The 15,835-nt window shown below is 37.5% G+C and overlaps 1 protein-coding gene across 1 annotated transcript; it reads right to left on the bottom strand.

The window, feature by feature from the left end:
- Window positions 1-29: 29 nt before the first annotated feature.
- LOC144423869 (uncharacterized) lies at window positions 30-11,874 on the bottom strand. Its single transcript, XM_078113320.1, has 8 exons — window positions 11,605-11,874; window positions 10,139-10,244; window positions 7,025-7,533; window positions 6,217-6,343; window positions 5,886-6,010; window positions 4,813-5,009; window positions 2,510-3,143; window positions 30-2,004 (listed from the first exon to the last, which is right to left on the bottom strand). Exons 1-8 carry the CDS (start codon window positions 11,834-11,836, stop codon window positions 419-421), a joined length of 3,516 nt encoding a protein of 1,171 aa, XP_077969446.1. The 5' UTR covers window positions 11,837-11,874; the 3' UTR covers window positions 30-418.
- Window positions 11,875-15,835: the final 3,961 nt, after the last annotated feature.

Here is a 15,835-nt window from a genome sequence, read left to right as displayed (position 1 = left end):
GTTTCTTTTGAGAGGAAATATTGAGCGCAAAAAACAAATTTTGAAGGATTTTTTGGATTTGCAATATACCAATCAAAATAACACTATAGATAGCACTGGAATGATAAACAGCGGGACATTCGACATAAAAGGTTGAGACCCACTTGCTTACATATTTGTTGCTGCTTGCTTGCAGTCTCGTTCGGGAATAAGCGTTAAAGACATTCCATTAAAATACTTAGCTGCCCGTAGTCTTAGACTAAAATAGCTGCAAATTGCAACCTAAAATTTTGTTTTGATGATTATATTACGTCACAAATATTAACGTCATCAAAATGTTCTTTTTTTCAGTAATAAGCGTTTAAAAAATAAAATTACGCACAGAAATAAAAAAGCCAATATTAGGTAATAAATACAATTTAAACTGAAGACGATGCCATCATAACATGACGTCACTAGTGACGTAGAGCTCATTGCTACGTTTTCCTGTGCGTCTCTTACTTAAAAGTTTAGACGGAGATACAACAATATAGTTTTTACGCTTGTTTGGTTGTTCTTTTGCCACTTTAAGTTTTTCCTCTGGAGACAAATTAGGGTTGCCAGTTTTTGTGTTTTGTCTCTTGCTTTTAGGTTTGACAACGGTGTATTTGTCAATAGATTTGGTCTCTTCGGACAGATTGTTGTTACTCTTAGGATTTTGGGCTAAAGACTTTGAGTTATTTGGAAAGATATTTTCAGTGTGATTTATAGAAGTTTGTTCAGTTTCGTTGACAATTTGAGATTTGAGTCTGCAGAGCTTTGGTGGGAGTTTGGGAACAACGTGATTTTCAAGATCATTTTTAGCTTTAATTGTTTCAAGGTCATTTGTTGCTCTGGACAATTCAAGGTCATTTGTAGCATTAACCATTTCGAGGTCATCTGTTGCGTTCTTCATTTTAAGGTCATTTGTAGCATTGACCGTTTTAAGGCCATTCGTAGCGTTGACCATTTTTAGGTCATTTGTAGCATTTCCTATTTCAGGGTCATTCGAAGCATTGACCGTTTCAAAGTCATTTGTTGCATTGTTCATTTTATAGTCATTCGTTGAATTGTCCATTTCAAGGTCATTTGTTGCATTGTCCCTTTCAAGGTCATTTGTATCATTGACCCTTCCAGGACCATTTGCATCTTTGTTCTCTTTCTTTGGTTCGAACTGTGCCTTTTCCTCCTTATTGCTCGATTCCACGCACATTTCGGTTTCTTGTGATATTTTTCTCAGTAAAGATTCCGGAATTTTGGTTTCCATTGGAGACAGAGTTGGATATGACGTCACCAATGACGAGCATGATGACGAAATAGAAGAAAAATCTTCTAGCCTTTCATATATTGGTATTATGCTGTCATGTTTGCTGTTATTGGGAATTTCATCAAGAACATTGATTCCAGATACTTCAATGACGTCAGTGCTTACGTCATTCACTTTTACTAGATTTGAATCAAGGATAGAAGAATGTGTGACGTCATTGTAACCCGTGGGAACAAAAATGTCAACATTAACGTAACTATTACGATTTGCGATTTTTATTTTTTGCGTCTCGGAATTGATATTTCTTTTGCTGTGTGGAATATGCAACCCTGCTTCTGGAGGACTTTGTAGTGCTTTCCTCATTTCAGAATTTGGAGAGTTAGCTGTGTTTGCCACCGCTGTCTTTACGCACATCTCATATTTAGGCAACTGCAATAACGAAATAGGCTGATTGGAACCTGGTGGAATATAATTATCGGAATGTGAAGGTTCTATCAATATATGATCGCCCACTGGCTGAAGGCGTATGCCACCAGATCGTAGCCTCACTGGCACATGTCCATATGTACAATATCCGTTGTCGGACATATTTTGTACGTCATAACGATCGACTATGACTTCACTATCATCGATTGCGTCATATTCTTCTGCAGTATCTCCTTGACTGCGATTCGACCGCTGATTGGTTGAGGAATCATCGCTACTTGTCAGTGATTGGCTGAGGCGGGAAGACGATGAGTCTAAAAAGTTTAAAAAAAAATTGAGTATCCCGCCGCGACTTTGCTCAGGGATGAGTCTCTCTCCTGAGGAATATGCATGACCTGGCTTTAAGAACATTAAAACAAGAACATTTTGTTTCGAAGGAAGTTTCACAGGTTTATCACCCTACTCTAATACTATCTCGTCCAAGCAACCCTGTGGCAACGGTCACATACGAATCCAAAGTAGATAGTACACAACACGTAAGGGCTTGTCCCCGCCTATAATGCAAAATGTGATATTTGAGAACAGCACCGGCCACGGTTTCCAATAAAAAATTGTATTTATCCAGTTGAGATTAGGGTTAGAATTTTTTTTTTAATGTGGATTTCCAGCGCAATCGGTATTCCTAATCCTAACTGGATTATTGCTAATTTTCTCATTTTGATCGTTGGGAATTCTTTTGACGATGGCTTTGTACAAAATATCTGGATTCGTAGTTTAATATATAATATCTTAATACTCTCTGTCACAAAATTATTTTACCTTCTGATAATCTTGATCTCTCTGCAATGACGTTCAAATGTCTCCATATTTCTTCCAATAGAGTACTCTCTGCTAATCGAACTCCACTTGGTCTAGCTAAGCACCATTCTCCGCATGAATGCAGTCTACGCCGCGAGAATTTCAATCCGGGTTGACTCCCCTCACCACTTGTGTCCGTCGACCCTGATATGAAATCTGTATATACCCTATTACCAATATATCCCGAGATTTGTTCGTTATTATCCGATTTATACGACCCGGTCGTGCCGGATTCGGATATCCCGTTCACGCCAAGCAATCTCATACGTAATTTGTGACGGATTTCGTCCCTCGTCTTTCGCTTTTGTTTAATTTTCCTTTTCTGACGACGCTTTCTCGATCTGGTCGCTTTTTGTGTCTCTCCAGCATCATCTCGCGGATGAACATTTTTCCCTTGACAATCTGTTCTGGTAATCAATCTTGAGAGAGGTTGCTTTGATGAAACCTTTGCTGACTCAGATCTTGAAAGTGCGTTTGTATTTAGGCGAAAATTGAGTTTGGTTTTTCTCCACGGGTCTGGGATTTCAGTGTTTTTCTGATGTGGGCTGGGAAATGGCAGTGCCGAGGTTTTTGTCGATGCTTTATCTGTCCGTATCTGCAACAAATAAATCAATATAGATGAATAACATATTATATCAGTGGTGTTATACCTTGTGGTCCACTTCAGAGGCTTTAGCGCTCACGGTCCCTTTGTTTATTATTCCAGTGGTATTTATAGTATTTTGTTCTGAGTGGTAGATTTTAAAAGCCATTATATTAAAACAATTCATGCTCCACAAAGTGAAAACCCCGTAAAATAACCTTCTCAAGCAATGAAACGAGAATACCGAAGACTTATCGATCGAAGGTTAGGGGATCCCCCAAAACAGAAACTGCGGTTTCGACTCATCCGCTCTTACTCTATAGTGACACCGTGTGTCCAATCGCCAATTAATCAATAACTCGCTAATTATACGACATAATTCATCCAAAAGCAATAGGCTTCTGGTCCGAGATAAGATGAATGCACAATTTGGAGCGAATTCAACCTCGCTTTCGTGAGATATGGCGTGCATCTAACAGACAAACAAATACATATCAACATACTTATAGAGATCGATAAGTAACAAGGAAGAACGGAGAGTATTTCTAATTAAAAATAAGTCACAGAAAAAGGAAAATCAGTTTTGCGGCTGCCATTGTGGCACCACCAACTGTAGGCCCATGGTTGGGAACCACTGTAATAGAGTATCTCCAGTGCGCATCCTTTCAAATCTAAAACACCGAAGTTATGTAATTACAAAATCACCACAGCCAAAATGCACGATATATTTCTGTACGTTTAATTTAAACAATGCAAAGTCGAGGAAACTTTCTACTAAAAGTCGAATAGGCACTGAGAGGAAATATTTCCTGTGTTATGAAATCTTACTTCATTTTTAATTTAGTTTCTGAGGAGTCGCGAAAAAATTTGGCAGCGCATGTTGGGTCGTCATGATAAAAGGTCGCTCCAGAGTATGTGTACCAATATGGAGGTAACTAATTTTATTCGCCCACTTTACATCAAGTTGTATAAAGAGAGTGGAACCTATGGAAAGAGGATATATTCACTTGGCTAGAACAGACAGTCTCCAAACTCGTAATGGAACTAAAATAAAGAAAATCAGAACAAAATTATGACCTAACCTTAACCTGGTACACAAAATACGGGAGTACCGAAAAAAGTTTGAAAAACACCACAGAAAGTATGTTGGCCCGTTCATTTTATCAATAAATAAGCTCCTTTACACTGAACCAGTAAACAAGTAATCGATGTATGCCCTGATAAGGTCACGCGTTACGGGTCACCACATTGTAGACTTCCGGCATCAACATATTTGTTGAAAGCGGAAGTCAGATTTTTGGAAAACCCAGTGAAAACAGATTTGACCTTCTTAAGGCAGTAGTCGTCAAACTGTGGCCTGTGGGCCAATCACGACCTATGAACAAATTTTCTGTGGCCATCGAACGACTTCACTTGCATATCAAAATCATATAACTAATAAATTTATTATTATATAAGTACGGATTTATACTGTCGGTATATGTCGTTTTCTTACCGTTGCTTAAAATTAACACAGAAATAGAAGTAGCGGGTACGTCATATTTGAAGTTTATTGTGGCAATTTTCTATAGACGGAAATGTGGCTTGTATGCTTTTGGGAATATGCATATACAAAGCATCAAAGCATTTTTCTTCAAGTCATATTTATCGGAATTTATCGTATGCAGGAATTAAACAATACCTTTTGAGGTCTAGTTTTCACAGCTGATTCCTTGTTGTTTGTGACATCATATGACGCAATTACATTTGTGACATCATTAGCTTTGTTTATTCCTTCAGTGTCACTTGGCCGTGTTCCCACATTGTTTACTTCATTGAGGTGTTGTAGTCTCTCTTTCCCGGGAAATCGACAATATCTAGCAGGAAATATCGTCAGATCTAAAAATTTAATTTTAAAACATTTAATATCTTTGTAAGAGGAAAGCCGATAAGTATTCTTTATAATGTGACAAATTAAGCCTTTCGATAGATTACCTGCCCACAGTCAGTTTAAGGTAAAGTTTAATTATCGGATAGGAGTGGCTTTATGCCCTCATTCGCCATAAACAGTCTCTTCCAGGGTGATCTATTAGCAGGCCATGGATATGAACCCAAAAATAAGGACATCTGGGAAATTTTAGAAATAAGGACGTTATGACTGCCCTGTCTATTAGGATGCCATAAAGACAGCAGGTTAGGAAAAAGAATGGATATATCGCACATCGGTACCAGTACGACAAGCTGTAATAGCTGTGTATTTAAATTGTATCAAAATCATCTGAAAATATAAAACGAAGCTTATGCTGCCAAAATAAACAAGCAGAGCGATACAAATTTTATGGTCGGAAGGTCAGGATTTGGACCGCGGGCCGCCAGTTGAGTAGCCCTGATATAGACAACAGATTAGGAATTGAAATAGATGCATGGCCCCAATTGCCATTTGAATGAACTCTTCTGTAGAGAGATATTAGGCAGCCATATAGACAGCAGGTTAGGAACGGGGACGGTCCCAATCACCAATTAAATAGTGTTCCATATAGAGTGCAGCAAGTATGGAATAGCGATAGATATATGGTCCCAATCACCACATAAGGGAGAAGCAGGTTAGGAATAAAGAAGGATATATGATCCCAATCGCCATTTGAATACCCTCCTTCATATAGAATGATTGGTTTGCCATACAAACAGTAGCTTAATCTGCTAGCTTGTTGCGCAATTCCTTTTTAAGAGGTGTGAATGTAAAAAAATGAAGTCTTTGATTGAACCCAAGTTCACCTTCGCTTTGCGATTTCCTTTCAACTTGAATCATAGTTGGAGGTTTCAATGATTGCTTCCGGTATATTACTTCCGGGGTCGGGTCACGACGATTGCAGACAATTGTCTCGTACGCATGATCATTTCTAAAAAAATTAAAATAAAATTTTTTTAAAAAAAAATCTGAAGTGCGCCTCCAAGTCCGTAAAATACGGTACTTGAACAACAACTCGAGTAAAAACGTTTAAACTATTTATCTTCTACAAATATGTGCCAATTTTGAATAAAATGGAATCGCCATTGAGAAAACCTTGTCATTGGTTCTGGTATGGGAACATAACACTCTACTTACTTTCGCGCTACTTTTCTGCTCAATATTGTTGCGTCATACAGGTTTGTTATGACAATTGGACTGCCAGATTTCGACTCCTTTTGTGACGTAATAGTCTCGGTCTCGTCTGCAATATTGTTTCGGCTTCCTGAAATATATTAGTCAATTTGATAACTATGATAACTGAGTTACATGAACACTAAGGCCAAAGCATTGGCCAGGGTGTAATAAATTGAGTACGCAAAGCCGAACTAGAAATATTCACGTCATTACAAATATAATAGGTATCTTTTGTACAAAAACTCCGCCACTCAATCAAATATGTAAGATTTGAGAAAAACACGCGTTTTAAAATAAAAAAATTAGTAACAAGACAGCTGTGCTCAAATATATGGACACGTCACAAGGTGTCGTTATTTTTTATTCTGACACATAAAAAACGAATCTCTTGAAGTCCACAGAAATTTTTGAAATAAGTAAAAGTAATATCATCCTGGCAAAAAAATCAATCTTTAACCACTGAAAATTTCAAAGCAATTGGTTCAGTATTCGAAGAGAAAAGCGATTTCATCATGACATAGGATAAGAAAACTAACAAGAACAACAACATAATATCGAAATGATCGTTATGTACACTGACGTGTCCAATAATTATCCAGTTGTGGTTAGAGTTAAGAATGACTCGAAGATTTGAATTTCTAGGGCAATCGCCGCCTCTAACCCTAACTAGGTTTTTTTTAGGTTAGGGTTTTAAATCTGCGATGTCAATACAGCCAACGATAGAAAAAGATCAACATTGTCTGTAACTTGACTAAAATTAGATTCTCACCTGGTCGTGATGGAATGGTATCTTCATATGACATGTTAGCTATCCCTGTCATTCTAATTGACGTGTTGATTTCTGATTGGTTAGGCGGAGTCACGGTTATATGAGCACTGTGTCGTTGCTTTTTGGAAATTCTGGCAACGCTATTTTGGTTGTGACCAAGTCCGGAGAAATCCACAGAAACCGGTCTCAGTTTCGGTATCCGGACACGTTTCTCCGGTTTTTGGATAACCGGATAGTCTTCGGAAAGTCTGGGTTCAAAAAGTTCTGATTCGACAAACATTCTGCTTCGTTTGAGATTCGGTTTTATGGGAGTAACTTTTTTCGGTGATTCCCCACTGTGGTGCTTTAAGTGTTTAAGAGGAATTCCGTCGCTGGTTTGTTCCGAAACAATCTGGAATTCCGCTATATTATCCAATGAGCGTTGAGGAGAGCGTGACCTAGGATTCCGTCTTCTTTGACGACGAGACGACACTGGGGTCTGGAACATTTCAACACGTCGTACAGCAAGTCTGAAAAAAACAAGCGAGCAATGACTCAAATGACGGGTATTGCCGTTACAATGTAAGTAAAACCTCAAACCAAATGTTACAAAAACTGCAGTGAATGCCGTATCATGAAAGTGTGCCTTGAATTATAGAATAAAACAAAATAATTTGGGGTGAATTGTCAGGCTACATAGGGAATTTGAGAATAAATAAAATTAATATTTTCCTAACAACTTTATTATTCATATTTAAGTACTAAAACGTGTGATCGATTGGTAGATTACTTACCGCGAATTTCTTTTCAAGCGTCAGAAACACCTTAAGAACCTGACCTTACTTGAGGTTTCGTTTGCTTTCCCGATTCTATAATCAGTTTAGTTTATTTTGTTTTTATCAAATATTTTATTGTCTATTGCTGATTATGTAGTCGAAATAAACTTATTCAAACATTTCATGAAAACAATCCATACATCATCCATTTTATGTCCAACAAGAAAAAAACCCAAACACTATAAATTAAAAAAAGACACAGAAAATTACGCATCACACCACATCGTACAAAGCCTCAAATTATCCGTTTTTGACAATTTTAAGGTTTGCCGATTTTAAGGTTTGAACCCGAAATCCAGCGCGGAGTGCACGAGGGGGCACTCAAGAAAATAGGCAAGCAGGACACCATAATATATTTTAGACACTATCGCCACGTCAATCTCTTGCGATGTCGATTGATAAAATGAAAATCTTTCGACACGAACGTGGTTTTATAGGCTGCTATTAAGCTCATGGATTCGATTCAAATTATCTGATTTACGAAACCATAATGACCTTTTTGGTTTACGATAAAATATTATTAATTGAAGAATCATATACGTTGCCAGATTTAACACACCTTAAGAAGATCGGATTGCTCATATTTAACACGGGGGAAAGGAAGGCTAATAAGATCAAACATAGGGACGGACCAGTTACCAGTTCAAGTCTGGCATGGAACTTTTCAATCAGTTAAATTTAATAATCGAAATCGGCGGCGCATCGTGCTAAACGTTAGGAATACGCTCGCCTCCGCACCTCTGATTACCTTGCGCGAGTTCGCAGGTTTGAATCCCATGCAGGGATAGTTATGTGCGAGAGGATTGCTGGACACCTCGCCGCCGTAGGGTGCTTCGCGTAACCACCAGTTGATTGAGTCTTCCTCCACCATCAAGTCCATGCTTCCGAAAACGAATAACTGGCTAACTAATCCCATACTCGACATGGACTGCTCACCGAACAAGAGGCCGTGGTTTCACTTATGATTAAGCCGTCTTATTGACTTTACTCCCCTCCGGGAAAAATATTTAATTTCTATCCTATCGTAATTGCGATGAAACGATATTAAAGTCGTTTCAGATTTATAGGTTTGAATAACGAACGAAGTTGCCACCGATCAGAGATCGAATAGGAATTTCATTCTCTTCCTGCACAGAATTTGAACCTATGTACCATCCCGGATGTATGAGGCGGAGTGAAAAGGAAATCATAATCTATTTCCGGCTAGGTGTACAAATAGGAAAGAACATGCATACTTGACTGCGCGTTTCCACTGGCATAATAATTCTCAACAATACTATTCGGGGTTCGTTAAAAATTACTCATCATAACCAAAAAAAGGTTGTGATAGGAAAGTGATAGGATAGCTTAATCATATATAGCGAAACATTGCTCTGCGTTGAGTACCAGTCCAGAACGCGAGTTAATATAGTAAAGTTATTAATCGTTCTGGAATCTGTAGGTTTGGACTTGGAATGTGAAACAAGCCACAGCCGGCAAGTTGTTCCATGGCCACCCTGTGTCATTTAAACCCTATACCTAAATCGCTAACCGAAGATTCAAGTCAACCACCCCCTAAAAAATGAGATTCTGGCATATAGTTAAAGATCTGTGGCTGCTTATACATGGCCTTGTTCGGAGCGGAAGGAAGGCGTGAATGCGCGAATGCGCGCCGTGTTGTGGACGTGCCGTTACGCGAGTTTCTTTTTTTGTTCAGGAGGCTGCGGCTTTTATAATTACTTTGTGAAAATTCCCACAGAAGCCTTAATAGCTGGGAAAGTAAAAATAGCTGACAAATATTAAGCAAATTTTTTTATAGCTTTTGATTTTATGGAACCGATTCAAATCCTGTAATTAGTACCAAGGCAATTATGACCTTTTCAATCGGTCGTAATGTGGTTGGTTATGTTATTAAATGAAAGTGGTACCCAATGCCAGGTCTGAAATACAAATAAAATAGAAAGTTGCGTAACTGACGGTGGCCTGGTGGGTAAAGCAAAAGTGTGCAACATTTTGTGTTGGCGGGCCATATAACCAACTTCCGACATCTAACTGGGCCACGAAAAAAATAGTTTTTTCATGTATACAACTAATTCAAAAATTGTCACGAAATGGTTATTGCTTAGCCTTGCAGTAACAAAAGACACCGGACAAAACGGCAAAAGAATAACCGCAGTGACAAGAGCAAAAAAACATTATATATTTTTATCCATGTGAGCGCCTTTTTATACGTAAAGCAGGGCTGAAGCTTTGAGCATAATTAATAGTAGGGTTTATAAAAACGGTCCGCCTCGTAGCAAAACAACGTAAGCCAACTCACCGCTTCCTTGAGTAGGACAATAATATTGGCGCCAGAATCAAGGCCGCAAGTATCGGAGCTCCTATCACAAGGCCTTTGATCAGGTTTTTCGGTATAGATGGCGACTCTGTAATAAAAAATATAAACTTTGAAGTATTTTGGTTTTATGCACACTTCACTGTATGAACGATAAACTAGTTCAGCGTTACCAACCTATAGGCTGGATATTTTCGAATACCCAGTGATTACAGAATTGAATTGAATATGATTTCGAATCGAATCTAGATGACTTGAAAGATATTCTATCGTATTTGTCTTTCTATTTTGATGAGTCTTTCATGCACATAAATTACTGAAAGCATAGAATCTATCATTCAGAGAGTTTGCAGAGCGTTCACACACAATAAGAAACATGTTTCATTAATAACTCATGAAATTTCATCATGAAAGAAAAAAGTCATATGTCAGAATTGCATTATAAAAATATAGCTTCAATATAAAAAATTGAGGAAATTATCTCGACCTGTGGCGTCCAAATAAAAAACAAAATGGCGGCGATTCGAAATTTCCGTCTGAACCGATTCGAATAATTTAGTGTTCGATTCGATTAATACAGCCCTAGTCGAGACCCCAAAACAGGGTCGCTTGAAAATTTCATTTACTAATCCCAATTTATATTAAATTTGGTGCTCCCGAAGTATGCGAACTAAGATGGCGGACATCGGAAGGTAACATGGGTAACAGGTTAGGGTTAGGCGATAATTTTTTTCCAATTTTCCTCATTTTAGTCCTATTATCAGTTCGAAGACTAGCCAAGCGCCTCCCGTAGTATTTATACCTAAAATTATGGCCTAACCCTAACCTAGTACACATATTAATTTCCGATGTCCGCCATCTTGTTTCGCATACTTCGGGAGCCCCTTAAATTTTTTATATTCGTTTTTCATTTGGTATTGAAGTGTGACTCAATTGTAATATTGGGAAATATTACAGTGTAAAACACTTAGAAGCATCTATTTTGCTCAAGTAGAGGCATACGATACGAATTCAAAAACTCGCTGACAGCACACACGCGGAAAGTCTCTTACTTTGAGGTAATTTCTGGTAAAATAAATTTTAAGTAACTCAAGGTATATAAATTAATTAATTCGGTTTCGTCATCAAGTAACGCCGGCAGGGGCATAGCCAATTATTTCCAAATTTTGAAATTTCTAAATCAATGTTAGACCGTAACATCCAGCGGGTATCGAATGCTGGACACGTAGGTTTTCAAGAGTCTTCATGGTATAAAAAGCAAGTTTCAAGTGACGAAATGTATAATACAGAATTTTTTTCATTTACATTCCAATTCAGAGGTTCCGACTCTCAACACACCACCCCACCTCCTGGCTACGGCCTTAACATTGTTGACAACACATACCTCAGATATAAATGGATTTTATATGTGAACAGATATAAAAGCAATTATTTTTCCGCCAAAAACTGACCTGTCGTTAGTTCAACTACAATATTATCTTCGAATCCATATTCCATCAAATATTCTTTCTTTTGTATAATCCCAGACTGTATCGTTGTGTTGATTTCATTTTCAGTCGAACCTACATCCCGATTATCTTTGAGTTTGGCAACTCCAACAAATTGCATATGTGGCTCCAAGATTGGATTGCATAGACCTATCGACACGAATGTGCAAAATAATATCAGCTTGTAGAAATTCATAATGTACGCTATAGCGAATCTGCAAAGTTGCGTTTTGATTTAAAGTGCTGTATATAAAAAATAGATTTATTCAGTTAAAATATGAGTGATAAGTTGCTACTTACAAGTAACACTGTTACTGTGGTAATGGCTCGGTATAATTCTCGAATATAAGTCCACCGATGTGGTATCAAAATAGCCAAAACCGGTATTTATCTATTAATGCTCGCGTTGTTGTGAGCAGCCTTGTATAAAATAAATTGCAATGTCGTGTCAACTTCTATATACTGAGACCTGTGTCATATAAAGGTCGTGGCTCTGTAGTGGTAGCCTACAATTATTCCTTCTGTACTCTCTATTTTGGTAATGTCTCGTGATCTTGCTTTGAGCAAACTTCAGTAAAAAGTACGCCGACACCTACCTATTTAGTACCGCCAGTTGGAGGTCGCAAGTTTTGGTAAGCCCAACTTTTACTCCCCTTCATTCTCATTACATTACTCCATATGTAACAACTCAAAAGTAAACGTTTTCTAAAATAAATTTTCTTTTGGTTCTGATACATAGATTCTCAAAGTGCTACGTGAAAGAAACCTAGTGCTCTGTCAGAGAAACCTATAGGGGCTCCGCGAGGTATTCGTTTACTTGTTAAAACACTGACTTGGCTAATTTTATAACTGTCCCAAGAAGCAATAACGACATTACAAGTAGCAAATATATCCAGGTCATTAAATAAATTAATTTTAATTTACTCAGAAACATCAATCTGCGGGTAACAACGTGTTTTTATTTTTATAATTTATTGTGAGTCTCTGTAAACAATAGTCAACCTCTTCGCGGGCTTCATAACACCAAAATTGGAAAAACCTCGCCCTAATGGTCCCTATCCCGGAAGTAGATGTCTTATATTCTGCATTCACGAGTTTTCCGAGTCGAGCTTATCTCGGAGTTGGGTCTTACTGGCGGTTAATCAATTACAAATTTGATTAATTCTATTCGGATGTCTCAGGTAGCACTGTGTGTTTCGAATCGAATAATAAATTATTGGAATCGGTTCAAATGCAAATTTGGAATCGCCGCTATCTTGTTGTTTTTGTCCGCCCGCAGGTCGAGATAAATTTCTCATTTTTTTTGTCCATGCCAATTTTTTTTCTTTCGAGTGAGTTCTTGATGAAACGTGTTTCTCGCTTTATGTTTAACGCTCACTAATTTATGTGTCTGAAGGACCTATTACAATAAAACAGTCAATACAACTACATATCTTCCGAGTATTCGAGATTCAATTCGATTCGAAAATAATATTCGATTCTATTCTAATATCATCATATATTCGAGAATGCCTGTCCTAGTCTCGTGTCACTTTTAGTCTTTGATAACTGGTGACTCTGGGACACAAGCCTCGCAAACACTGCGGCAATACTAAATAAACAAGTCTGGTATACCGCGCTTATCAGACATCAGTATTTCATAATAACAGCACTAGGCGGTTGTTTTTATTTCCAAATTCAGAAATCGAAAGCTGTTTTTCTCAAAATAAAAACAAGTGACGTCATCGAATAGTGACGTAGGGGAAGTAATCGGCGCACGCATAACATCACTTCAGATCTGAAAGACTGATTTAGTATGGAGTACTTCCGGATGTGTTCGTGTCGGCTGCGTTGATAGACAATAATAAGATTTGAATTTGAACATTTGTTCAAATATTTTTTGGTCCAAACATGGCACTGACTAAACAATCTAGCGCTTAGAATCTTATTCATTTTTGAACAAAATATTCAAGTGGTGAAAATTCTCAGGTTTCAATCTTCATCTTCGATGTAGTGGATTGGAATGGCAATGTCGAATTCGGAAGACAAATAAATTGTACCTCTTTACGCTGTTTATTAGATTCATGTTTTGGAAAAAGCGCCGATTGAGATTGCAGGCTTTCTTTTAACAGGTCGAGACATGTTCTGGTCTGATCTAAAAAGAACAAAACTGTTAAATATTTTCGGAAATAACCCGAACAATCAGGGAAAATATGTCGCCTTCTATAGCAAGAGTAATCTACTTGTTGCCCAAACAAGCACCAGCATGCCACGACCTAATTCTCAAGATTATAAAATGGCCTGGCCTTGGAGTAAAGAGCGATTCAATTTGCAATATATATCAATATACAACAAAATAAGGACATTTTCAGTTTTGAAAAAAAAAATTTTGCTGTCTGAAATTCCAAATAAAACTAAAATATTGACTAAAAGTTCGCTCTTATATAAGACATTAAATTATGGAACATCACGTAGATAAAATGTAGCGTTCAGAGCAAAAAGTGAATCAACCAAAAATATCATGCAATGGATACCACGCCTCTTAGTACATCAAACTTGTTCTGAGAAATAAAGTGAAACAATTGATACAATTGATGCAGTGTAGAACCACGTCCCTTTAGAACGCCTCGTTTTGAGCAAAAAAAGTAAACACTCAATAAAGCCACGTACTTCAAAATCTAAAGTTCTTTTTTTCATATCACATCCAGTGGTTAAACATCACATATAAAAAATATAGCGTTTAGCGTCATGTTGTGAGAAAAAACTAATATAACCACAAAAAATCACGCTGATGACGCAATAGATAGCCACGCCCACTTGACACGCCCCCGGTGAGACCCACCCATTATGTAATTGTATGCCAACACGTAACGGTGACTTAAACCTTTTAATATGGCCTTTATCGAGTTGGTAAGTTCGGGCCATCCTTGATTTATAATAAATAAACAAATATTTTCCGATTTTTGGGGATTTAATTCAGATGAAAGGGTATACATCGGATTAAGAGCCCTTGAATAACGTAACAGTTTAAATCTTTATTAAGTGGTGTTTAATGTTATTAATACCAGAATATTGATTATTTTAAAGTGTTTGAACGCTAAACTGAACGCAGGTGGATATTTGTGGAATTAACGTTCAGTAGGTTGGATAATTTGAGAGTGTTTCCGCGTAGTTTGAGTTGCGTATGCAGGGGTGGGCAAGATTTTGGGACCAGAGGACAACAATTTTTCCCACCTAGACTGGCGGGCCATGTAAGTGTGACGTAAAAATGGCATTTTATGAACAGTATTTATAGTGTTACAAAACAGTAAGCCTCGTGACAAAACTAAATTTAATTGCAATCTCAACAAATCCTTTGAGCTATTCTTTAACTAAAACATCAAAATTTGGTTTAGTTTGGTTGTGGCCGCATCAGGCGAGTCAGATTGATAATGCAAAGGGCAGGATTTGGCCCGCGGGTCGATGTTTGCCCATGTCTGTAGAGGTTGCAGTGAAAACTTCATTTAATTGCTCCTAATCGTATGGAAAGCAGGCAAACTTTTACCTAACATAGGGAAAAGGGAAGCAAAACCTTGCTTAATTAAGCAAACCTCGTTTAGAAACACATGTATCATACGGATAACAGGTAGATATTTGTCGTTAACGTCAATAATTGACGTTCAGTTGAGCATACAGTAATGTTAACACGTAGTTTTATTTTATTTTTTAAGAAATGACTCTAACTAAGTGAGACTAACCGGAGTCGGCTGTCGCTTAATGGCAGGTCGTTCCCAGTAAGATTGACGGTTACAGTGTATATTGGGTATGTTGACTTGTATTTTTAATTTGCTTTTAGAAACGCAGAAAAGGATTTTATTAACACGAAAAACAGACGAAATAGTTTGAAAACATAAAAAATATTTCAAAACATATGTCACTTGCTAGCGGAGTTGACTTTTTGTGCATGTTTGAAAGTTATTTTTCTTCGTTAGGAAGATCGCAAACAGAGGCGTATCCAGGAATTCTCAAAGAGGGGTTCTGAAGGTTTTTAAATGCCAAGTTAAACCGCAACAGTTAGCGGAAAACGTGAGTATTCAGTCTTGGGGGAGAGCAGTCTTCAGTCTTGAGGGTCTAAAATAAGTTTCAAGCTGAATAAAGGCATAAGCATTATTTCCTCAGTATGTGTTCGATGGAGTTGCGAAAACTTTTTGGATTTAAATTATTATTTTTCTAAGAT

This window comes from Styela clava, chromosome 1, assembly GCF_964204865.1.
Source record: "Styela clava chromosome 1, kaStyClav1.hap1.2, whole genome shotgun sequence".
In the NCBI taxonomy this organism is placed as follows: Eukaryota; Metazoa; Chordata; class Ascidiacea; order Stolidobranchia; family Styelidae; genus Styela; species Styela clava.
This window is presented reverse-complemented; position numbering and strand designations above follow the sequence as displayed.